At 39.6% G+C, this 24,791-nt stretch overlaps 2 protein-coding genes across 3 annotated transcripts; one reads left to right on the top strand and one right to left on the bottom strand.

The window, feature by feature from the left end:
• Positions 1 to 738: 738 nt before the first annotated feature.
• Positions 739 to 4,564, top strand: LOC100700317 (RING finger protein 141). Its single transcript, XM_019361669.2, has 4 exons — positions 739 to 995; positions 1,495 to 1,591; positions 1,952 to 2,109; positions 3,077 to 4,564. Exons 1-4 carry the CDS (start codon positions 859 to 861, stop codon positions 3,171 to 3,173), a joined length of 489 nt encoding a protein of 162 aa, XP_019217214.1. The 5' UTR covers positions 739 to 858; the 3' UTR covers positions 3,174 to 4,564.
• A 1,595-nt stretch (positions 4,565 to 6,159) lies between these two features.
• ampd3b (adenosine monophosphate deaminase 3b) lies at positions 6,160 to 24,396 on the bottom strand. Of its 2 annotated transcripts, XM_003455393.5 has the most exons (16): positions 24,152 to 24,396; positions 21,205 to 21,276; positions 15,749 to 15,971; positions 15,464 to 15,626; positions 14,865 to 15,030; positions 13,179 to 13,398; positions 12,939 to 13,068; positions 12,583 to 12,777; positions 12,192 to 12,323; positions 10,832 to 10,995; positions 10,557 to 10,683; positions 9,462 to 9,625; positions 9,259 to 9,379; positions 8,029 to 8,202; positions 7,678 to 7,788; positions 6,160 to 6,891 (listed from the first exon to the last, which is right to left on the bottom strand). In XM_003455393.5, exons 2-16 carry the CDS (start codon positions 21,263 to 21,265, stop codon positions 6,715 to 6,717), a joined length of 2,328 nt encoding a protein of 775 aa, XP_003455441.1. In that variant the 5' UTR covers positions 21,266 to 21,276; positions 24,152 to 24,396; the 3' UTR covers positions 6,160 to 6,714. The 2 variants fall into 2 exon arrangements, with proteins under 2 accessions (XP_003455441.1, XP_005459994.1); XM_005459937.4 differs by lacking the exons at positions 21,205 to 21,276; positions 24,152 to 24,396 and adding an exon at positions 19,327 to 19,705.
• Positions 24,397 to 24,791: the final 395 nt, after the last annotated feature.

A 24,791-nucleotide genomic window follows, 5' to 3' on the forward strand; every position in this document is an offset into this window, starting at 1 on the left:
TGTAAATAATTAGTTAGCTGTTTTACAGCCCATCTTTCAAGAATTTTGCATTTTTCATGAGACAGTTGTGACAGCTAGGATTTGCTCCAGGAACTTCATTGCTCTGAGGCAACAGTGCTAATCACTTCACCACCACAGTGTCCTGCTTCAGATGTTCCTGTGTCAAGGCACTCTCTGACTTCTGTATAACCTTTGTTCCTTATGTGTGCCATGTGTGATCACTCCTATGCTGTTTTACTATGACTGCTCAAAGACCAGCATGTATCTGTTTTTGCAGTAAGTCACTGCAAGTCACAAATCTTTGGCTTTTTATAAGATGTAATTAGTTACAGATATAGCTATTATTAACCTGTGACCATTAAAGTGCTGCAAATAACTGGCTTACCAAATGGCTCGGGTAAATACGTTAGAGCAGCGGACCCCAACCTTTTTTGCCTCACGGACCGGTTTATGCCCGACAATATTTTCACAGACCGGCCTTTAAGGTGTCGCGGATAAATACAACAAAATAAAACTAGTACCGGTACCGAAAAAAAGAAGATTTATTCATAACACACGTGAAAAGACCCAGGAAAACCGAGTTAATGATGAAAACGATAACAAAATAACGCTGAAAACCGATAAAAACCCTTAAAACCACACATTTCACACCTGAGCCTCAACTCTCGCGGCCCGGTACCAAACGACTCACGGACCGGTACCGGTCCGAGGCCCGGGGGTTGGGGACCGCTGCGTTAGAGGGTTACCTAGGCAACCGGAAACTTTGCTAGACCAACCGCCAGCTTCATCCTCCGCTTAGAAAAAAATCTGCCTCTGTTGGTTTGCGAGTGTTACTGGTGCTTTTAACACAACACCGGGATGGGTCAGCAGATCTCAGGTCAGGGAGTTATGAACCAGCTCCGTCAGAAGCTGGAGAAATGTTTAGAACTGGTTCGTGACAGTCGCTACCTAACTTACGAGGAGTTCCTGGGAAGACTGGCTGAACTTAATGACATGTAAGTGACAGTTCGTTAAAGACAGCTTTAGAGAACAGCACGTGGCTTTTCTTTAACATAAAACAGTTTTGTGCAGAATGAACAGGCGGAGAAACTTAACCTAGTTCAAAAGTGTACCTTTGGGCTGATTTTACGTAGACTCTTCAATTTGAGAGCTAGCTTCAGTGCTTTTATGATATCTGGGATTTGACCTTCCTTATTTTCTAGCATTACACACATTTCTGCTAGTTTACTAGCTAGGTTTTCTAGCTTACAAGCTCCTGGAGGTAATAACTGCAAGACAAGATAGTGCAGCTGAAGGTGAAATAAACACACAAAATGAACAGCACAAAGCAGTGTTGTTAAGTATTAGTAATGAAAATACATTTTTGAAATTCAGCATGATGAAAAATTAATGTAAAAATTCTGTTATGAATATTATGACACTGCTTTGTCATTTGGCTGAATGGTTTATGGAGAGAAACATAACCTCTTCCCCTCTCTCCTTCTTCTCTCTCAGTACTGCTGAACAGCAGAACGACCTGCTGTTTGAAGTGCAGCCAGGATCTGATGCTACAGCCTTGTGGAAGGTGGCTGTCAGGGTTGTGTGTACCAAGGTGAGACCAAAGAGCCTTCCCCACATGCCAACAGAGGCATCTGCACACACATTTATGACAGAGAGGGACAGATGTGAGTGAAACCATACTCCTGTAAAATGTTTATATGTGGAAACCGTGTGCTAAGGGATAGCCAAGGGGAAAGGTAATTTTAACATCAGCCTACTGCCCCTAGAGAAATACATCCTGTAACAGATTGCTGATAGCATCTATCATCTGGTAGCTTGGATTAATAAACCCTGCTGGGCTTGAGAAGCCGGTCATTGGTGGGTTATAGCCAGGTATTTTAGCACAGTGTAAGACTGAAACTGCATGCATTACCAGTCATTAAGTCACATGATTGCCTTTTCTTCCTCACAGATCAGTAAGGAGAATGGCATGGTGGAAGCGTCGCAGATCATGAACCTGTATCAGTTCATCAAGCTGTACCATGACATCACCAGCCAGGCAACTGAGGTGCCGTCTGCAAAGAGCCCCTCTACTGAGCTTCCCTCCACTGACTCCTGCCAGGCCAGCAGGTCAGGCAGCCATGACATAAAGCATACATTTTATAGCACATTCAACAATTATAAGTACTTTTATGACTTTATTTGATAGTGACAATGGACAAGAAATAGGGGGAAAGAGAGCATGGGAACAACATACAGCAAAGGTCATTGCAGCCAAATCAAAGTGGGACCTCACTACCTGGGCAGTGGTCTAAAAACTTAGCTGTTGGGTTACCATTTTAAAAAGCTATTTAAAAGGTTTCAGCTAAAGCTTTTCTGGACAATTTAACCACAGGTTGGTCGTTGTTTTGTTTGGAACAAAAAAGAAAAAGTCCTTTATAGGCTTTAAAGGTTTTGGTGCCTCAGGACGAACATGTGTGATCCCCAGCTTCCACAGATTCTTATGCAACTGCATTCAGTCCCTTTGAATACACCCACTTGATCTTATATTTGCCAGCTGGGCAGTAATGATAATGTTTGAACATACGTGCCATTAAAACCATTACACTTGTGCTAATATCAAATGTTGTGTTTCCAGCCCAAATCTCCAAGCGGCCTAACAATGCAGTTGATGCATTTTTTCCTGCTCACCACAGGTGTCACTGCTGTAAGACTACAGAAATGCCCCACAATCTGCATAAATTATATAATTTCTTTGCAGCAGAGTGATTTCTCATCCAGAGGCAAAGCTAGGGGGCTGACTGATGGGTTGTGTTAAAACTTCCACACATTTTTAGAACACAGAGGGATATTATTTTCTCAGGTTAATCCCTTGATTGCAAACCCTCAGGATTTATCAGACATATTTCTATTAAAAAAGGTAGAAAGCTAATTTAAGTTGCCTTCCTCTGTAGATAAATAATAAAACAGTTTATGTTTCTCTGTATACAAGCAGCAATTGATGAACTGATGATGAAAAATTGTTACTGAAAAATCTAAACTTCCTGTTATTCACACACACACAGTAATTATTCCACACCCTCTTCTGTTTCTGTAGGAGTGGTCAGAGCCTAAGCGACCTAGCGTGTCATCTGCAAGTGACTGCTGCCAGCGAATCGTGGGTAATATCTGATCTTCAGAGACTACTTCCTTAATGTGACTAATAAGGGAGGCCACCCATACATGCTTTAAAATGTCGAATACTTACCTACGTAGATAGAAAATGGAGACATACCCACATAAGAAGAGCAAGATAGAAAAGAATCCAGCAGGTTTCTTCTCTTCTCTTTCTTCTCTTTATATTCTTTGTGACTTTATATTCTTTGTTCTGAAAATGAAAATCTCTTCTTTTAAGTCCTAAAAATCCCAGGATGCTTTTTGAAACCAGTTTTGTGATATGTTGTTTGAAGTGAAAAATAAATATGTATTTGTATTTTACAATAAATTGTAACATTTTAATGGAACTCAGAATAACCAAATTTTGCTTACAATATTACTGAAGAAGAGGTGGTTGGGGTTAACTAGGCACTTTATAAAACAAATGCTGATATATGTTGACATTGCCTTCCTTCGATATGAATGAGAGGGACACAGTTGCACTTTCTTGTAAAGTTTGATAAGTATGACTCATTCATATCATTTAAATCATCACAGAAACAGACAGTTTGCTGTCCAGGGAAAGTCAGATGTCTGTAAATGTAGGACAGCAGTTAGATTATCCTCAAACAAAGACTGGAAACAAGGAGAAAGGGCCGGCTGTAGCCAGTGTTATTAAATCATCTTTTAATATGTTATATTTAATCATATCTAATTTGTTTAATACGACTGATTCATGGCTAAGTTGCTTCATGAAGTCCCTGCAGGACTGTTTTCAGCTTTTGGACAGCATCAGGCTCTTTTCATTCTGTTTGCAGTCTCTGTGCTAAATTTGGGAACTGACTCTGGCCTTGCAGTGAACATACAGACAGTAAATTAGTATTGATCAAATCTTAAACCTCTGGCAAAGAGCAAATAAGCATTATTTCCCAAAATGTCCTATTCTTCCTTCATGTGCAATCCAAGACACCAAACATACTTGTCGTATTTGCCAGGGCTTCTGGACAAGCAGTAAAGTGAAAATTTATGTTCCATCTATAAAGCTGTTTGGATGTCTGTGCAGTGTATCCCTGCATGTTTGTACCCCACATGACATGGACCATGAGCTGTGTTATGCGAATCTGTACTAAAATCCTGTTCTGGTGCAGTTCAGGACGCAGGACTGAAGAGTCTCGTGTGATTTTAATGACTTGGCTCGTTGTGGTGTCTTAACTGGTGTAAATCACCTTTGCCTGTCAGCTGTGCTGATTTGTCTAAAAGTGTTTACATTTATTTGTTAAGATGATTTTAATCTGACTGTTGTAGAAATCCTTTCCATCCATCCAAGTTGATATCATATATAGGTTACAGTTAAGTTATGAGTTAAAATTGTTTTGTTTAAGTGGATTTAAAGTGTTGATTTTATTAAATGTAAATATGCAGTAGCATATCATAAAATGTTATCTGGCAATTTAATCCATTCATTCAAGTTGAGATTTTACAGGCTCAAGATGTGCAGCTCTTTCAGCAAGTTCTTCAGAAAACGGCATCTGATCTTGTGGTTGCTTGACGGTGTGGTCAGGTCAGCAAGTGTTCCAAAAAATTTTAAATTTTAAAACTTAAAGAGCATACCTGCATCTAAATCTACATAAACCAGATTCATATATTTAAACATGACCTAAAATATAAACTGCTGTGTAGGATGTATATGATGTTGCAACCATGAGGTGGCAGCATTATCATGCATTGCTTCTGAAAGCAGTCCAAGCATCAGTAAAGGCTACTTTTTAATTTGAAAGTGAGTGAAAAGAAGTGTAATAAAACAGATGCTCTTATAGCATTATCATTAATAAAAAGATGCTCACTATTTTGTACTTCATGGGTTTGTGTTCTGGTGGACTGGATACCTGTTTTCATTTTTTTTAATATTTTGATTTTTTGTTGTGTTAAAAAGTAAAATTTCCGTACAGTCTCCCTTTAATCAAGCCAAGTAATTAGATGTTCAAAACAAAAAAACAAAACCTGTTTAACTGTTTCAAGTCAACTCACAGCAGTCTGTTTCACAAGTGTGAATAGTTGATGTCATAGCCACTGTTAGTGTGGGGCCTCATGAATGTAAAGGCAAAATTCTTCAGTTATTGAGTTTTACATGGCTCACATCAGCATTGTTCTACAGGTCTGAACAATGGCTGTGTGTGAAGTTCATTTAGAAATAAGAGTAAAAACTACTTCTTCGTGTGGTTTAATGACTGCTCATAAAAAAAGCCAAAGGTTATTGAGAATTTAAAGTGATAACATTTGCAAATGGACATATGGGGATCATTTTGACCTGTTATTTATTTTGCGTCTGACCTTCAGAGGCCAGAGCTGCTCTGACAGAAGCAATGTCTGCTATGTTGTAGTTAAGATACAAAACTTAAAAAGCTTGTCTTAGTGTCTTTGTATCAACTTTGCAAATGATTATTATCTAACATGTTGCCTTCAGGCTTGGGCACTGTTTCATGACTGAAAGTTATTGATTAACTTATCCCTAATGACTACTCCTTCCACTTGGTTTAGGCTCCAAATTAAAAAAAACAAAAAGAAAGAAAAAATTAAAAAGTGGAAAACAAGATATATTGTTTTTGTTTTTTAACTGAACTTTGTGATAAGGTATTTTAACCTTACCTTAACCTCAAGATTTAACGCCCTCAAAAGCCTTCAAAAGTTAAGGTTACACATAAGCTGCAGAGAGACTGTCAGTTTTCTTTTTAATTATTTATTTATTTTTTAAACATCAGCTAGCATTCTTATCAAATTAGTGTCAGATGTTTGGCTTCAAAAGAGATTCAGAAATATTTGCTGACATCATGATCCCTGTTTTGCAATTAGAAATTTGTATTCCTGATCACAACTGTGCCTGCTTCCGCTATCATGTTGATAAAACACTCACATGTGTGGAAGGTTTTGAAACCTATCCCCTTGCATGCCGCGTGCAGACAGCAGACGATTGCTCAGTTTAAACAGCATCTGTTTCCTCTGTAACTTATTGGCAGGTTGGTTCAAAGAAAGTTCATGACAAACATCTCTGACATTTCTGTAGCCTTTATTTTAGGAATGGTAAACTATTTAAAAATGACATCACATATATAAAAAGAAAATTCTAAACAGTTACATGTTTGTGAGTGTAACGCAGGTCTTAAATACAGATTTCACTGTAAATGTTTACCTGGCCTTTCATTAACGTCTGTCAAAATTATGCCCGTGCCTGAAATCCATGCACACGGCATAGTCTGACCACAAACGGATATTACCTTCAAGCAGAGAACATGCAGAACAAAAGCCAATTGTTGCTTTCTAACTTTTAAACCATTTTCCCCCTTCTTAATGTGTCAAAATGAAAATAAACTCTTATTCTAATGAAACGATATACATGCTGACGGAAGGTGTTACAATCACAGTTCCATTTTGTGACAAAAACACCACCACCTTTACCCACAAGCATCAAATATGTAGAAAACACTCAATTTTTTCCTAATAAGCATCAGGAACATTTAGAGAGGGTGTTTAAAACACTGTGCTGTCTAGCCTGTGCCCCTTTGTCCCTGTGTGACATATCCAAGCACAGTTTGGTGTGTTCGGTCACTGAGCTGAACTCTGGCCGAACTCGGTCTTCACTGCATCCATTAGAAAACTGAGCTCATTGCACAGAGTCTCGTAACGATAGGCCATGCGGATTTGTGCTACATTTGTCCTCCTGATGTCATTGCCCTTCGGTCCATCCTGAAGGTAGTTGGCCCCAATGAAGTGTTTCTTCTCCTGTGGATAGCAGGGTTAAAAAGATGTAGGTTGGAAAGTTGCAAATACATATATTTTTCAGAATTAGCTCATTGTAGGGTTTGGATTTCATTAAAAACAAACAAACAAACAAAAAAACCAGAGAGAGATTTCACAGAATAAATATGCAGTCAGTGTAATTACCCCTAACTGGTTGTTAACTACAGTCAATCATTAGTAAAAACTGGCAATGAGCCTTTTATATCACTGTGGGGAAATTTTGGCTCACTCTTCTTTGCAGAATTGTTTTAATTCAGGGACATTGGAATGTTTTTGAGCATGAATTGCATGTTTAGGGTTATGCCAAAGAATCTCAATTGAATTTCAGTGCAGATTTTGACTGAACAGCACCTTTGTTTTAGTATTTTTGAGCAGTGCAGATGCTAGTGTGTTTGAGATCATCGTCCTGCTGTTTAAACCCAAGTCAGTTTGAACTGATCTTTTATTAATAATGAAAAGTCATCCAGCTCCTGAAGTAGCAAAGCAGCCCCAGACCATCACACTGTTTGTATTAAAACCTTTTTATGAAATGCTTTTCGTTTTACATCAGAAGTAACAGGATTTAAAACTTCCAAAAAGTCCTGCTTTTGTCTTTTTAAATATGCCTTGCAGCAGATCAACTTAAGATCAGGTTTAATACAAAAGTTTGGGACTAAAAGAAGTTTTTAGTTTATCTATTATTTTATCTATTTTCAAAAACATGATTTTACAATAAGTACTTTTAAATAGAGTTATGCATCCCCTGAGCACAAAAAGGTCTGACCTTACCTCATGTGAGAGGCCGCTCTGCAGGACACTGTTCCTGGCAATCTCACACAAATCACAAGTGCTCAGCTTCCACAGCTGAGCTGCAATGGCATACTCCTCCATCAAGGCCTCCTGAAATGTTTCAACAAACTGATATTAACAAATGAAATGTTATTATTACATTAGGCTGGCAAGTCTATTTGTAAGGCACCCTTCAAGAAGAGGGAAATACAAGTATATTATTGTATTTCTCTGTGCACCACATGCTGACAGTGATTATTCGATTAGTCTCACCGATGTCAGACTGGAGCAAATAACTGCGATTGAAGTGACTGTGAAAAGGTAAAAGAAAAATTCTCCTGTGTTTCTGACCTTGGTGTAGTGGAACTGCATGGGGTCGTCGGTGGACAGGGACACACACAGGCCCTTGTGCAGAAACTCTCTCAGGGGGTTCTTGGAGTACTCCAGGAACAGGCTGTTGTTGCTCAGTGGAGACATGGCAATTGGGACCTGGGCCAGGTAGTATAGATACTGCAACACTGGGCTCTGGGAGGAGACACAACATAGTAATGCGAATAGAACAATTTTGTTTTGTTATTTTCATTCTATTTATGGAAAAACTAAATGTAATTACAAGCAGAACAAGTAAAAGTTCAAGGAAAACTCTTTGTAGATGGTGCAGAGACGCAAGTCTTAAATCAATATTGACTTTCTCATTGAAATTCAAAAGGTTTTTGTCCTGCAGAAGTTTTTGAGTTGTCATATTGTCTTTTTTCCCTTGGAGACGTGCATAAGTAGATGACAGGATGTTTAAATGGTGCTTTTAGAAACCCTATCTTATGATATGACACAACTAACCTTGGGCTATGGAGCCCAGAAGATGGCAGCACCCCCCTCTCTCTCTGTGACAGAGAAAAAGCTTTAAACATGCACTCTGGAAAGTGCTTGTATGGAGGCTGTGTCCATGTAAACTGACATAACTGACTGGAGCACCATGTAGCCACATTCTTTGCACAGACATTTGGATGTTGAGGGCTGCAGTGCTAATCTTAGCAACACTTGTCATACTAATCTAATGTCGTCTGTGTGCAATAATGCAATGTGTTCCAAATTTGAGCAGTATTGAAAACATGATGCAATTATTAGAGAATGTGATGAACTGTTTTTAAATCTTTCCTACATATTTATACATGCAGTGTTTAACCTCATCTGTTGGCTGTTTATTTTTCTCTTTACATTTAGTTGGATATTATATTACACAGCAGGAACTTCTCTGGTGTTTAGACATCAACTGGATGGTAAATGTTATTCTACCCAACACACCTCATTCAAACGAGCCCTTTTTGATCTCCTATGAGCACATCGGAGAGCGACTTGGGGTTTGGCAAGATGCTGAAACGAAGCTTAATGCACAGCTAAAATGTGACAACTAAAAACAAGCACTCGTGTGGATTAGCGTGTCACTGCTCGTTACTGATGCCGGTGAAACGGTAGGTATGGTAGTAGACCTGTTTGCAGAAAATATCATCTGCCAGCATCTTGTGCCATCAGCAAACACAAGACGCTGAGTATCAAACATCAATATGATTTTAAGGTTTTAACCTTCTTAAGGTTGAGTCCATGGGAGATGTTGTCAGCTGTCAGGAAGGCGGAGACAAGATGAGTGATGGAACCTGCCTCTCCACAGTGGGGACGGAACAGGAAGGTGTTCAGTCCTCGTTGCCTGTAGAGAGGTCCATAATTATTTTGTGCACTACTACATGGAAGCCATGTAGCATTAAATGAGATTAATTGGCAGGGCTTACTTGCGGAGGTTGTTGAGAACCATTATGTTGGCATACATGTAGAACAGATAATAGGTGTAGGGAGGGTTGTCATCTGTGGTCCATTCCTCAGGCTTCGGGCTCTTGTAAGAGAACATGTGGTCGCTGTGTTTAGATTCGTCATCCACGCTGTCAAATCCCGTCACCTACAGGAAAACAGATTCACATCAGCAGATTTGCAAAACATAAAGTATATATAACACAACACTGAAATGAATGGACAGACGTGGATACATTTGTTTGTTTCCATGCAGTTCATTGAAACAATGAATCATTTCAGTGGAATTCACCAAAACGAGCTCCAAAGTTTCTAAGAAAATGTCCTTTAGACTGAGGAGAAAGAACTGGAGCTTTTTGGCCACCCACATCAGCTCTTTGTTTAAAGGAAAAATGAACCCTTATAAGAGAAGAACACCAAGCCTACTGTGAAACATGTAAGGGGATGCTTTTGTTTTGGGGCAGCTTTGTTTCATCTGGCACAGGAAACCTATAATCTGGGCAGAGCACAATAAAGTCTCAAGAGTGCCAAGGCATGCTGGTGTGAAAAATACTGCCCAGTGTCAGAAAGCTCAGCCTCAGTCGCAGGTCATGGATAATGACCCAATACATGCAGCTAAAAGCACTTAAGAATAGCTGGGAATAAAGCTTTGCACTATTCTTAAATGGCACTCCATGAGACAGGATCTTAATCCTATTAAGCATCTAAGGAAACATCTGAAAGTGCAGTGTGGAGTCAGCATCCTTCAAACCTGAGAGAGTGGGCCAAACTACCTGTTGTTTGGAAATGCAGACGTCTTATTATGAAGTACAGAGATCACTGAGATCACTTGTTGGTACTGACGGCTGCAAAAAGTGTTGCCACAAAGTATTATATTAAGGCCACCACCTTATTTTTTGTCCACATTTTAATTTTGTTAAGTAGCATAAAACAATCATCTGATTCTTATGTAAGCTGATATAAGAATCAGATGATTATGTTTTTTGTTTATTTAATTATGGAAAGGTACCATTAAATTTGTCCATAAATTTGTATATGGTTGCTGTTGCACATTAAAACTTCTCCCTTTTGACACTTACATATTTTAAGAACACGTGGACTGCTTTGTGCTTTTGAGGGTTGATTGTAGCCTCAAAGAGGGGGCGGAACACATTCTCCAGTATCTTGGCAAAGCTTGGGATTAATTTCTTTGACTTGAAAATGTCACTGCAAGACAAGAGGAGCAAAGTTAACCCATCTTCCTGCATGTGACACAAACATTTTGCAGTTTGTTTGCTTAGTGAAAACAGCTGGCTGAGAAGTGTAATTATTCAGAACCCAATTATGCTGGATTTAGCCTTCAGTTGATGCTTACTAAATCCTGGGGACTTGGATCATCCATCTCATGTTGGGTGAGTGGACCTTATGCTGGATGAACCATGTTGCTAGGCTCTCCCACTCGCTTGCAGAGCGGCCGTAAATTGACAGACGGGGCTCGGCAAGTTGGTATTTGCTCTCCTCTAGCTCAGCGGCGACTTCCTGAAACGGATAACAAACCACAGGAAGAAACAGGATGTTTCTTGATAAAGCAGAAGTGGACGGATATGGCAACACTTTGTGTCTGTGCTGTTTCCAAGTTTCAGCAAAGTGCTTTTTACTGCATATTCAAAAGCATCACTTAGATGAGCAGCACTACCAGTGCGTGTGAGGCATATATATATCTTATTCCAATTCATAATGAAATATGATTCAAATCTTTGTACGTGTAGCAACATTTGATTGCATCAAAATGTCACAGTGACTCAGCATGCACAACTCCAGGGCCTTAAAAAGTAAAAGCAGCTTTATGGAATTCAGCCATTGTTGATTTCATTATTTATGTTTTGGGCTTTTTCTACAGTGATGTCATAATGTCTAGAAAAAAATATGGGAACCAAACTGGGAACATCCTGAACATGTAGCCAGTTTATATCCAGGTCAGCCTTCTCCTTTTCTGTGGGATCAGTTCAAGTTGCACTGATAAAAATGTCAATTGTAGTCAAACAACAAGCTACAGTTTCAAGTTTAAACATGAGTAAATGCAATGTTTCCTACACATAGGCTTTATTTGGTCAGGCCTCACAGATATATTTGTTGGCTTGCTTTAGCATTTTGTATATCTTTTGTCTGAATGGAAAAAAGGCCTTCATGCTTTCCATGACAGCTGGCTCTACTAAGTAGTTGTCCTCATTATTATTCAGCTACTAACAGCATCTTGTAAAGCTCAATATGAGGCTGTAGCTGGCAATGGTAGTGCTTGTTCTGCACTGTAGATCAACTGGCACACTGAGACTGCATACCAGGACAAGAACTGTACATCTGTAGCTCTAAATGAAGTTATACTTCATAGAGATTCACCTGAGAAGCAGCTGATAATGTCCTTCAGTTATTTGTCTCAAAGAGACTGACAGAAGAAAAGTATAAATGTCATTATTTAATTGTTGAATTGCATCTGTGCCTCTTATTTTGTCGCCATCAAGCGGAATCTGGATCTATTTAAACACTGAATAATGTAAAGTAGTTCCTTTTTCTGCTCTCCACCTTGACTATTTACCTGCACGCACGCTTGTCAAACATGACAGGCCAAAACAACAGCAAATAAATTCTGCAAGTAGTTTGGTGCCTTTACATAATTTCAGCTTAGCTACAGCTAAGCAGGCCTTCAAGTGGTGTTAGTGCTTTAACTCATACTATACCTTAATGAGACATGCAAAGTATTCTCCTTTGATGTAGTTGTCCGTTTTCAGGTAAATCTCCCGCAGTTCGCTGGCCCCCACAGGGTTGTATTTTGAGTTGAACTTATCAAACCGATGAAAGGTTTGCCTTCCCTAGAAGAATAATTGATCGGTCAGACAGTGAGGCTCATGCAGCGCAGTGGTGATCATAAAATTTTTATTTCATTAAAGTGACTGCAGTAGAAATGAACAGGAACTGTTAAGCTGTTTGTAAAGATAAATAACCAAACGGTCATTTATAGTCACTGAGTTATTGCCTAAACTGTTTGGAGGACAAGGACAATTTCTATTTATACAAGGTAATGCTGACATAGGAACAAGTAGAATGGCAGAAAGCTTTGAGTTCTCTTACAGCATGCACGTCCAGAGAGTCTACAGTGAGGTCGTACGGGTCCATGTGGAGGTTGTCAAAGACTTCCTTGAGTGTGAGCTTCTTATTGCCTTTTTCCAAGACCACTCGATCTGCTTCAGTCTGGTATGTGGTCTGTATGAATCTCAGCAGATGCTTCTGGTTCATGCAAGCGGCAGCATGTATATGTGTGTCCACCTGTGTTTGACACAAGTCAGACAGTGGCACGGGGTTTACTGGACAACTCACAGCATCCCTATAAAGTGGTATTTATTTATACTGAGAGCACTAAAGTTATGAATAGCTTCCGCTCTAAGTGCGTCAGCCCCTCTCCTCTGTCTGGGGCAAGTTCAGCCAACCTTTCTAACGTTGTAGAAGTCTCTGTGTGGGACACATTTCAACTCTTTTAGCTCTGCCATTTCATTCAGCATTTCATGCAGGTAGAATTTGGAGCCCAGGAAGTTCAGCCGTCTGTGACAGTAGGATTTTCTGCGAAATAACGAAACAGTTACGAGTAAAATACAAAGTGTCATTCGGTATCAGTCAAAAGGTTTGTAATGTCAGTCTGTTAGAAATATTGACTAAGGCTTTGCACTCACGTTGGACCGTCAGCTATCATTGCAAGTACATGGCTCAGGTCTATAGCAAAGGTCTCGAGGTCAGGGTAAGGAAGTCTGTAAGCTTGCTCTTGTTTCAGGGCCTCGGCATTCTCATAAACATGAATTATACCATCCTTTATCTGCAGCTCATAGTTCAGGTCTTCAGGAATACCCTCCATGGAGTATGGGTCCTCCCCTTCATGAGGGTAAGGCCAGATGTCTGCAGATGATGACAGCAGCTCAATCAGTAGTTATTTCACATTTGCAGAAACAGTCACTCTCTGAAGTGTTGGTTATAGAATAAAGATTCTTAAAGTGTATTTTTTCTTATGTTGTACCACATACAAATATACTGTTAAATTAATAATTGTTCCTATTGAATACTGGCAATTTTAAATAAGGATGTCAGCCTCATCAAAGAGAGCAAATATCCTTAATGCCTTCATTTCAGGCTCAAACCTCTGGCCACACACCTGCTATTTAGACCTTCTGTTTATGAGGAAGATCCAATCAGAAGAAGGATTGTGTGAGGGCAGGTGAAGGAGTTAAGATGGCTCGTTTCACACAGTGAGATGTACCCAGGGGCTGAGATAAAGAAGTATTGTTTTGAAGTGTGCAAAATCATGCAAAGCCTCTCTCTGGTGAAGTGTAAGAATACAAAAAAGGAACTGGAAATGAGTCGAGTAGACCGCTGACATTTGAATGAAATGACGGCTAGTCGATAATTCCAGCTGTCCAAGTCTTTCTCTTGACTCATTTGAGGTCAGCTTTTTTAGGCTCTGTGTCAGGCATTGCCCAATCAGGTTTGAGCTCTGATATTCCCATGCTTGTATAACCTTCCCAGTGTATTCAGGAAGGGTGAAATTATACACTATCTTTTATTTATTTTTCACTTAAACCTAAACGTTGGCTTTTAATTATGACTGAGTTTTGTTTTGTTCTCTTGGTGTATTTGTTTTACTTTTTACTTTGTACAGTAAGTAACAGCAAGTGACTGAACTTAACCTTAAATGTATCAAAATGAGCAAAAATAATATCAAATAGTAAGATAATTTAAGGCTGGGAGACTTTATTACACCGGAGGTATATTTAAGCTTGTACATTTTCTTTATCTGTTGTCTGGATTCTCCTAAGGTTTTGTTTCTAACGACATTTTCTGTTGTCAGAAACAGGCTGACTGACCTTGGCTCACAGACACTTCACACTATCTCTGGCACACATACAGAGAGCTCTTAAATTAGCTCTGCATAGAATAGTTGGCACACAGTAAGTTTTATCTTTATCTCCAATACACAGATAAACAGAAATGGTTGAGATTTACATAATTGTTTACATCAGATCATTAGTGAGTTGTTTAAACTGGTCTGAGCACTTTTACTGAATATTGGAGACGGCATCCATCGTAAGTTTCATATTGTTTCTGCTCTCTGTGTGAATTGTTTGAGGTTAATGGTGAACTGAAACGTGAACCCTTAATATTAATGGCCTTGCTCATTTTCCTCTCCATGTCGGAGTATTTCATTGGTTAGTTGAGCTGGTTAAACACCTGCACTTGCGCATGTTGTACATAACCTCTAGCTGTGAGTGTGAGCGAGTAGAGAGTAGCTGGAAAATTACAAAACGTGCAATTTTGCAGGAAGATTAAACTGGACATTTTTTACACCAAAAAGGAAAAGTTTGGTAAACCTGGCAGGACTTCATCCTCTTCTAGCCACCTCTCATTTTCAGCATTTCGCAGGAACAGGGCTGTTGTCCTTGGAAATCGGTGGTAGGCAAGCCTGGAGTACTTCTCTCGGATGAACAGGGCTTTGAGGAGACCCTTGGTTGCTTGCTCATAGTCCTCAACTGTGATCTGGAAACATCATGAGGTTGTTAAACATTTGGTGTTAAATGTATTTTTGACTTTTGTTTGTGTTTGACCACGGTGACTTAAAGGTTCAAGATGGCCTTTAAAGATTGCAACAATCTATTTAAACTATGGCACGTAGCTAAATGAAGGATGTCTCCTGTTGCCCTGTCAGCTCACAGCCATGAATTAAGTTTTAACAAGAAAAGAACAATTGTCATGTTTTTCTTTTTCTTGTGTGAAAATGTCATTTTATAATTATAGAGTGGATCGACTTTTTAACTCTGGGTAAAAATATGTCTCTCATAGGCCAAACATGCATTTTACCACATCATTGGTCTGAATTTAAAAATTAGTTGTTTTTTTTAATGGTATGTTTCCTCACTAGGCTGTGGTCCATCTTTTATATTTCAACATATGGACTATTCTCATTGATTACCCCTGCACAGTAATCTCCACCGATGGTAACTCTCTGGAATTCTGGGAAGGAGTCTGAAAGCAAAGATTCAGCAGTGGTGGGTGTTTGCACTGGGGTAGGTGTCCAATCAGGAGGCATCTGCATAGATACCGACTGTGACCGCTTCAACCTGAAACTCTTCTTCCTAGTTAAACAGAGGGAAAAAAAGCAAGCACTATTTATGCTGAGTGTTTTTGTTGTTTTTTGTTCTGTTTTGCCTATCCAGAAAGAGAGACATGTTCAGTTAAGCATATTTCCTCTTCATACCTCTTAACTGACTCCTGAGACTGCTGTTCAGCCATCTCCTTTTGCAGCTCCTTCTCTCTAGTCTCTTGCAGACCAATGGGACAGTCTTCCGGGACAGTGAACAGAGCCAGAGTATCCTTGCTGTCTTCCTCCTTCAGAGCAGAGGCGTACACCTTCTCTGCCATCAGACGAACCCTCTCATCCACCTCGTGTATTGACATTTTTGGGAAAAGGCGTGGTATATCTGAAAAAATTGAGAACACTTTTTAGCAACTACCTGTATTTTTCTTACCAGTAAAAGTAGTGTTTAAAAATTTAATCTAATCATATTTCAGAATGCTTCTGTTATTCCAATACTGGTCATTATTAGTCGGAGTTATGTCATAATTATGTTTTAAATCTGAAATGGAACAAAATACTGACATGTTATAACTCGTCTCATAAATAGATTAAAATATGGCAGTGCTTAAAGAAGAAATAACATTATCTTAGTGATGGCAGTAAACATGAATACCAGAAACATAACCCGGAGTGAGGACGGTGGGTTGTGAAGGCGTTTTCCAGCTTCTCATTTCAACACACAGACCAGAGAACGTGTCTTGAGTGGTGTTGGAATCAAATAGTTTGCAGTGCCTCAATAATGCTATGCTTTTTTATTAATAAGTGTTATAAAGTCATGTAGTGTAGTATTGAGTGGACACAGCCCTGAAAAATAAAGGCATTAGATCATGTGTCCTTGGGGAGTAGAAAGCTGTAGACGCTCGCTCACACTTGCCTTGGAAAAAGTAGATAAGAGGGGACCATCTCTAGTGGAAGGTTACTGAGACACTGTTGTTTAGACTAGAATAAGAGAGCTTCTGTAATAAAACTGTTAGGGGCACACCACCATTTTGAGATCCGCGGCAACGTGTCATGCAGGACGCATCTCCCTTCTACAAGTAATGTGAAAGAGAAATAAAGTGTTAAATGGTCTACTGAGCAGTGTTTTGTCTTCCATCGGATGCCTCTGAGGAATCAAAAGAACTCTGTTGATCTTTAACAGTGGCTAACTCGTGTTTCAGTGCTTGTTGCCAGTGCATCAGGTAAGTTACAGTAAACTGATTTGTGTGTCCAAGTCTGGCCGCGTGTGCTGAGAGCACTGAGGACGGTATGTGACAGCAGGAAAAGCAACAACACTGAAAGCTCCTGCTTACACAGTGTACCTCCTGTCTGTTGGTGCATCGCAGTGTGTTAATTAGATGTGACTAAAGTGCTGTGATGATAAGCAGGTTATTTTTATGTAGGAAATATCATGTTGATGGAACTTGTGAAACCAGAGCTGCATAAATGTTTGCAAAACAAAAATTACATAATGATTCGTGAGGTTACATATTTTTTTCTATTTATGGTTGTCATCATCCTTACTGGTATATTGTGACACCATTAGTTGCATGTTTATTTTCTAATAAATAATATACAGTCAGCGGCCACTTCATTAGGTTGCACCTCGTTCCAGGTGGAACAACTTTAACTCTTTGTGGGACGCATTCAACAAACTGCTGGAAACATTCCTCAGAGATTTTGGTCCACATTGGCTTCATAGCGTCGCACAGTTGCTGCACACATGGAGGCTACCAATCTGTTCCTCCACATCCCAAAGGTTCCCAGTCGGATTGAGGTCTGGTGGACTGTGGAGGCCATTTGAGTGCAATGTGGTCAAGAAATGAGTTTGAGATGATCTGAACTCTGTGACATGCTGCACTATCCTGCTGCAAGCAACCATCAGAAGATGGTCAGCATTTAAGCACATTACTGTTTAAAATGTAGTGTTTCAATAATGAACAGTTGGTGCTAAGATGTGCCCCACCACTACTGATCCAAGGCAGGATAAATCTGTGCTTTCATGGTGTTTATGCCAAAAAACCGAGACAGACCAGGTAACATTTTTCCAGTCTTCTGTTGTCCACTTTTGATGACCATGTGTGAACTGTAGCCTCAGTTTCCTGTTCTTAGCTGAGTGGCACCTGGTGTGGTTTTCTGCTGCTCTTCTGCATATCTTGGTTGTAGATCTCTGATTTACTGTTGGCTTCCTATCAGCCTGTAGCAGCCTGGACATTCCCCTCTGATCCCTGACATGAACAAGTTTTTGCCCAGAGAACTGCTGTTCACCGGATTATTTTTTTTCAAACCATCCTCTGTAAACCCCAGAGATATATGTGCGGGGAAAATCCCAGCAGAAAAGCGGCTTCAAAAATACTCGCCTGTCTGGCACCAACAAACGTGCCACATTCAAACATGTGGAAAAGCACAGCTGTTGAAGTGTTTGCCACTGCAGTTTCCCCTGGGAAGTCAGTCTTTCCTTATTTTGACATTTACAATGTAATGTTATCAGAAGGTTAGTTCAGGCTCATGCAAATATTAATTGGCTTAGGTTACATTGTTTTAGGTTTGCAAGGGTGCCAGACTTGATACAGGTCTGGTATTGAATGGTAGGCATCAGTAAAGTACATTCAAGAATCTTCAGACAGATCCTGTATGTAGGTCACATGATTTTTCCAGGCTTGTAAATGGAAAGGAAATATTTGACCTCGTTGTTAGAGCAGCAGTTATGAGCATGCCATCATTTTGGTTCTCAAGGCTTTTTGGTGGGAAAACAGTCAAGTTTATTTGTATTAATCTCATTCTCTCATACATGCATGGCAAGCTATTTCTGAACTCAGGACCCCCTGATCTTGTATTTTCAGTAGATGAATGGCAGCAGATTGGGTTTATAATTTTAATAGGTTCTCCCTCTTGTTTGATTCCCACAGTGTGACAGCTACTGTTGCTACCCAACATCCCATCATCAGTCGAGATGTTTGGCTATTCTGATCACCGTGTCATCGCTGTCAGTACGGATATTATCGTCACAGTCCATGGAGGTCACTGGGACACATCCAGAATATATCCGTGTGAGGATACTGGAATCAACAAGCACACGATAGCACATGTAGCTCCAGTGTATCAGATGCCAAACTTCTCAGCTGCACACCGCATCCCTACTGGTTTACACAACACTCTGTCTGAAACCTCTGAGTGATCTGGAATTCTTCACAGATGATACCGTTAACATTTGCCCTCACACTGACACGCTTTGCTGCCTGTTCCTTGGCTAGCACATTTTGGGAGCTGCTGTTTCTGATGAGCCTTTCAGCACGTGTACTCTCTCCCTGCTGGAACAGCTCAGCAGTCTCTTGGATGACCTTGATGTATTACACTCCCCAGTTATAAAAACCCAACATTCACAAAGCCTCTGACTATGTTTAAAGTGTCAATTAAACTGAAATTCTGAAATATTATGATAAAATTTCAATTTTGGATTGATTTTTAAGTTTTCAGTGTGTAACACAAAAAGAAAAAACAGTAAAATGTGCCAGTATTTCATAATACTCACTTATAGTATATATAAATATTCATCTGTTTCCTCAGCTAAAGACTGCTGTGCTTAAATCATCACCTAGAAAGTGAAATCTAGCTGCTTCTGTGCCTCAGACAGTAGTAATAAACATCTTTGAAACATTTCATAGTCTTTTTTTAATAGAAAGATAAAATCAGTAGGGGTAGCACTATCTATCTCTTACCTTCTGTCGTGATTTGGGCCATTTTTGGCTCTTTCAGTCTCTGCCTGTTGAGTCAGGTATTTCAGCTTTCACGTATATGGTTCTGTCTCTTGTGGACCTCTTACCTCTTAGCTTTGGCCCCGACACTTCTTTAGGTATAGCACTCAGTGGCAGGTCTTACAAAACACCTGAGTGCTGCTGAAACAACACCTATGTAAACTCTCCTGAGTTCTGGTGACTGTATATTTCTCGTATCTGTGATGCTTCTCTTCAGGGTTTTCTCTCTGACTGCCTCTGTCGGGCTTTGCTCTGCTGTTTATTTGGTCCACTGCCTGTATGTATGATGCAGCTGCTGGTTGTTGTTGTTGTATTAAGTGTCCTTCTATATCTATTTTAGGGTATTGAGCGCGTCTGGGTAACATGGGCTGCTAATCCAAGCTGGTATGTCACAACTGGCTGCTAACATGTGAGCTCTGATCTGTGATATGGGGCAGTAGGGCAAGTAAGTACTGGCAGCTACAGTCACTGTGTTTACCATGTAAACACTAAAGTAAGGGGAAAAGCCATAAAACCTAGCTGGCCCTGTAGGAAAAAGTAATGGTTTCTTCTTACTAAATTACTAATGAACTGTGAGTAACAGACTTCTTGGAAAACCGAGTTCATTTTCACGAGCCACACCCAGGCGTGACAACAGCCCGACCCGTTGAACCAAGAAATCATTTATAGAGGTATGTTAGCAGGCTAAAGACCTCAAACACACAAAGAAATCTTTAAATTGCATCATGCTGCGGTTTTGGGACTCTAGTGGCTTCTATCAGTCCAGAAAGGGTGACAAAGCAATTTCTAAGGTTTTGGGACTCTAGCGTATCACAGTGAGAGCCATTATCCACAAATGGAGAACACCTGGAACAATGGTGAAGCTTCCCGGGAGTGGTCGGCCTACCAGAATTAATCTAAAAGTGCATCTACAACTCATCCAGGAGGCCACAAAAGATCCCAGAACAACATCTAAAGAACTGCGGGCCTCACTTTCCTCAATTAAGATTTGAGTTCACGATTCAATAATAAGAAATTCCCAGTTCCCAGGTGAAAACCACTGCTGACCAAAAAAAAGCTCATCTCACATTTACCAAAAAATATATATTCTGTGGATTAATGAGAACATCATTCCCACAGTCAAACTGTGGTGGTAGGGTGATCTGGGCTGCTTTCCTGCTTTAGGACCTGGAGCTCAAGTGAACCACTCGGGTTATGCAGCCAGACAATGATCCAAAACACACCTATAGTCCATTTTACATACTTAATTATATTTCTGTTGGAGATCATTCATAAAAGAATTTGTGCAGCAAAGAATCTGAAGAACAAAAGTATGAATTTTATTGTAGTAAAAGGAACCTTGTTGCCGGTAACAGTCCATCTTTGTATGCAAATTACTCAACAGAAAGCCTGTTAAATGTTAAATACGCGTAATACACCTGTTATATTAGAAATCCCCAGAAACGGACAAAGAAAAAAACTAACAAAGTAATAAAAGAAGCTGCAGGGTTTGGCCAGAACTGTTTGAGAAAGACAAATTTCATGGGGAAAAAAACTGCCTGAACCTGTTTGCATGGTTCACGGTTCACAAACATGTTGGCCCTGGCTTTGTTACCGTTCACATCACTGCCCTCACTTTTATCGCACCTATATGGGGTGCGCACTGTTCGCAAAAGCCACTCAAGGTTGCAGACAGCACACAGTTTAACTTTAAACTGGTGTGTGAACAGATGCGTGATAAACCGTGTAATAGCTGCATTTGAATATGTGGGAGTGAGATGAATGCATGTGTTACTTTAGTGAGACCGCAGTTCGTTGTGCTTTTGTATACTATGTTTGTCCTGCATGGTTTTATTTACTCACCCTTTCCCAAGCATGGTGTCGACTGTTGCTTCAAAAGAGCCGTGTTGGTTTTCTTATTCATTTTGAGTTGACCTAGAAAAAACAAAGCTTTAATAAACAACACTGCACAGATCTGTTGTTCAGTAAGGCAACATTTACTCAAACTTGAGACTGGTTAACGTTGTCATTTAATGGCTCCTGGCAAAGCAGTACAGCCTTATCTTGCATCACAGTCTTTTCTTCCTTACCTTTGTTTGCTAGTGTGACGGCCACACCTGAAGTCACACCCCGTGCACCAAGATTTTACACAACTTTAACTCACTGTTTGATTTATTGTAGTTTTTGAAATGCTTGTGTCTTATGCTCTGATTTAACTTGGAATTTTTTTTAAATGAAAGTGGGGAGGTTTGTGTCAGGAAGGGCAAAAGGGCTGTGACAAGTCAAACATGGAGATCATCAAGAATGAAATTTCCATATCGGAGCGTCTCTGGTACTGTTAGCAGACAGGGTGACGGTGGAAACTGTGCTGCTGTTGGCCGGACACGCTAAGCATAGTGTGAGGTGGGGGAAAATGATCTGATGTGGCAACTCATAAAGGGAGGAGCCAAAAGAAGAAGTTGAAATGCATTACTTGTATTTGGAGTGTTCAAATTATGTTAAAAGGGGAAAGGTTTAGGTATTTATTTATTTTTTATTTATTTCCTTATTAAACTAATTGTTGGTTTTGTTTATTTGCTGTTAGATAGTTTGCTGGTCTAAGCTGGTCTGATCAGTCACTGTTTAAGCTCCCATTTTTGTTTGGCTTTGGTTTGTTTAGCTCGAGTTTGGTTTTATTTGAGCAGTTAGTTTTGTTATGTTACTTTTATGTTGCCATCATAAATTGAATTTAGCTGTTTACCTGACATATTTTAAGGGACTGGAACTCTAATATGATTTTGTAAAGTTATGCATTTTGTGTTTGGGGCAAAATGTTAGCTTAAAAAAAAAATCCCCAAAACATCCCACTTAATTTGTTTTGTTTGGATTGAACAACTGTCATTTCAGTAAATTGCTGAAGACAGAGTTTTCATATAGATTGCTCACTATAGTACAACAAAAACTGCTCTAACCAGTATGGACATTGTTGGGACACATTTGGGAGTGTCTGGAGGAGGTGATGAAGGAGGTGGATCCTTAATGCCTTCAGATTTGGCTTGACAGTGTTTGTGGTTGCTTGATCAGAGTGGAATCTGGGAAGTCTGGAGGCTGAGTTAATGTCTTTGGCTGTTGTGTTTCACAAGCTGTTTTCTGACCTTTTCTGTCAAACAACCGAGTATAATGCTCAGCCCTATAATGACATGTATAGATTACACAACATTACATTACACAATTTTGCGTGTTTCAAAGCTCTATAGCAGCATGCAGTGTCAGTGTTTTCACAACATCCATGTGAACAGTCCTATAGTCATTTTTCATTATAGAATGCCATTTAGATTCATTTTAAACATGAACAATGGAATTCAAAAATATCCACGTAACACATTAACAGTGAAAGACTGAAAAGAGCTCATTTCAGAAACACTTCTTTCCTTGTATGTGCAGACAGTTGCTGAGAATCAGATGCAAATGCTGATTCTATAACACATTTTCACTATGTGTTGAAGTGTAACATTTTTTTTAATGTCATTTCTCTATCACCAGTTCACACCCATTATGAGAACTCATTTTATAATTTCAGGTCAAAGGCTACAACATTGCAAACCCAACTATTTAGCAGTTTTCTGTGAAGAAGTATTTGGTGACAGTGGGTAAAAAGAAGAAGTCATTTTTAACAGGAAGTGACATCTAATAGAACCAGGTTCAAGTATCCACAATGCCAACATGACTGAATCCTGTGAGCTGCCACCAGGTGTTATCTCAATGTTGTAGTGGATTAAACTTGAGTTACTCGTGTGAATTTTAGCTGTCTAGAATAATATGTCTAAAAAATACAAAAATAATCGAATCATTAACAAATTACCTGATTGAAAGAACGTGAATGAATAAAATCTGTCTGATATTCCAGATCTCACATAAAAAGCTAGAGGTATAACAAGCTAAAAGTAGTAAAGATGCGGCTTCACAGTTACGTTGCTTTGTTGGTGTAAATAGCCTAGACAGAACAACAGCATACCAGTGCAAAAAACTCCAAAGGTATGTGCAAACTAAGCATTTCAAAGGAGATTCTGACAACTTGGTACTTGTGGGAAACTTCTTGTTGCCACAGTGTCTTCTTTGAAGTGCATGCACCATGTGCCATGCATAAGCTCATCAGTGTCATTTGACTAGATCTGTATCACGGGTTCGTCTCTTTCTAGGGTGTAACGCAGTCTTGTATTTATTGCTTTACAACAGAGGAAACAGAATGAATACCACCCAGTCCTGTTTTTAAGGCAATTAGTCAGCATCTAGTATTGTTTGGGTTTTTTCCATTTATTTTTGTATTAGCTAACTAAGACACATGTTGGTACCTGCTGGGAAATGTGTGGCTGGTGTACTTGATCAGGCTTGTTTTGGACTGTGTTGTAAAGAGAGCAAGAATGCATCCACAGAAATGCTGTGAATTCAACATTAGGAGCAAAGTTTCAGAATAAAAGAAAAAAACATTTTGATGTCAGGCAGCAGTGTTAACCACAGCTAAGTTGCCTTTAAAAAAAAAAAAGTTTGACTGTGCCTTAAGATTGCAGTTTAAGATATATCATTTATTTTTTAATACCTCTAGATGCCCACTCGTTTGGAAGCCAAAAAAGCAAAAAGAAAAAGAAATAGAAATATGCACCCTAATATTAAGATATTTAATCTATTATGCAAACTATACCTAGATATGTCTGCCAGAGCTCACCAGGCAAATGAGGTAAGTGCTAAAAGCAATGCTGGTGTGTTGATAATGACATGAAGTTAATATAAACAATAGAAACACAAAGAATCATTATGACTGCCGTGTACTTACTGTTGGCAGGGCTTTGCACAAAGCTAAAACTTCCTGGGACTGTAGAGAGCGTTGTCAGGTGTCAGCAGATTGAAGCCTTGTCAGTGCAGGCTCCAGCAGACACTGGGCTGGTTCGGGCTGTCACTGCCGGGTTGAAGTATGAAGGAGGTACAAAGTTGGTGTTGCAAACAAGGAAGTAATCTGCATCAGTGTTGTTTGGCAGTAGAGGAAGTGCAGGAGGAAGCGTTTGTATGAACCAGCAGTTCTGTCTAACTTTTTTTAAAAGCCTCGAGACTTCATAAGCCCCGCCCCTCTTTGTGAACTTAAGTTGTATGTGTAATTCACTGGGCTGGCGACAAGTCACCGTCTCCTTTTAGGGTATTTGATTTCAGAAAGTGTGTGTGTGTGTGTGTAGAAATAGCAACAAATATAACACAAGTGAATAAACAAACTTGGGGAATTGACTTTTTTCTATAAAAGGATTGCCTTCTCCACCACTTTGAAAGGAGAACTAAATCTTGACAATCATGGGGGGAAAATGTTTTTTTTAATTTAAGGTTCCTGTGACCAAGGTCAAGATGTTCGATCCTGACCTGGTAAACAGAGTGTGTGTGTAGCATACCGTTGCTACACACTTGTCTGAAATACTAGTAAACTGGTC

This window comes from Oreochromis niloticus, linkage group LG7 (genome assembly GCF_001858045.2).
Source record: "Oreochromis niloticus isolate F11D_XX linkage group LG7, O_niloticus_UMD_NMBU, whole genome shotgun sequence".
Lineage (NCBI taxonomy): Eukaryota > Metazoa > Chordata > Actinopteri > Cichliformes > Cichlidae > Oreochromis > Oreochromis niloticus.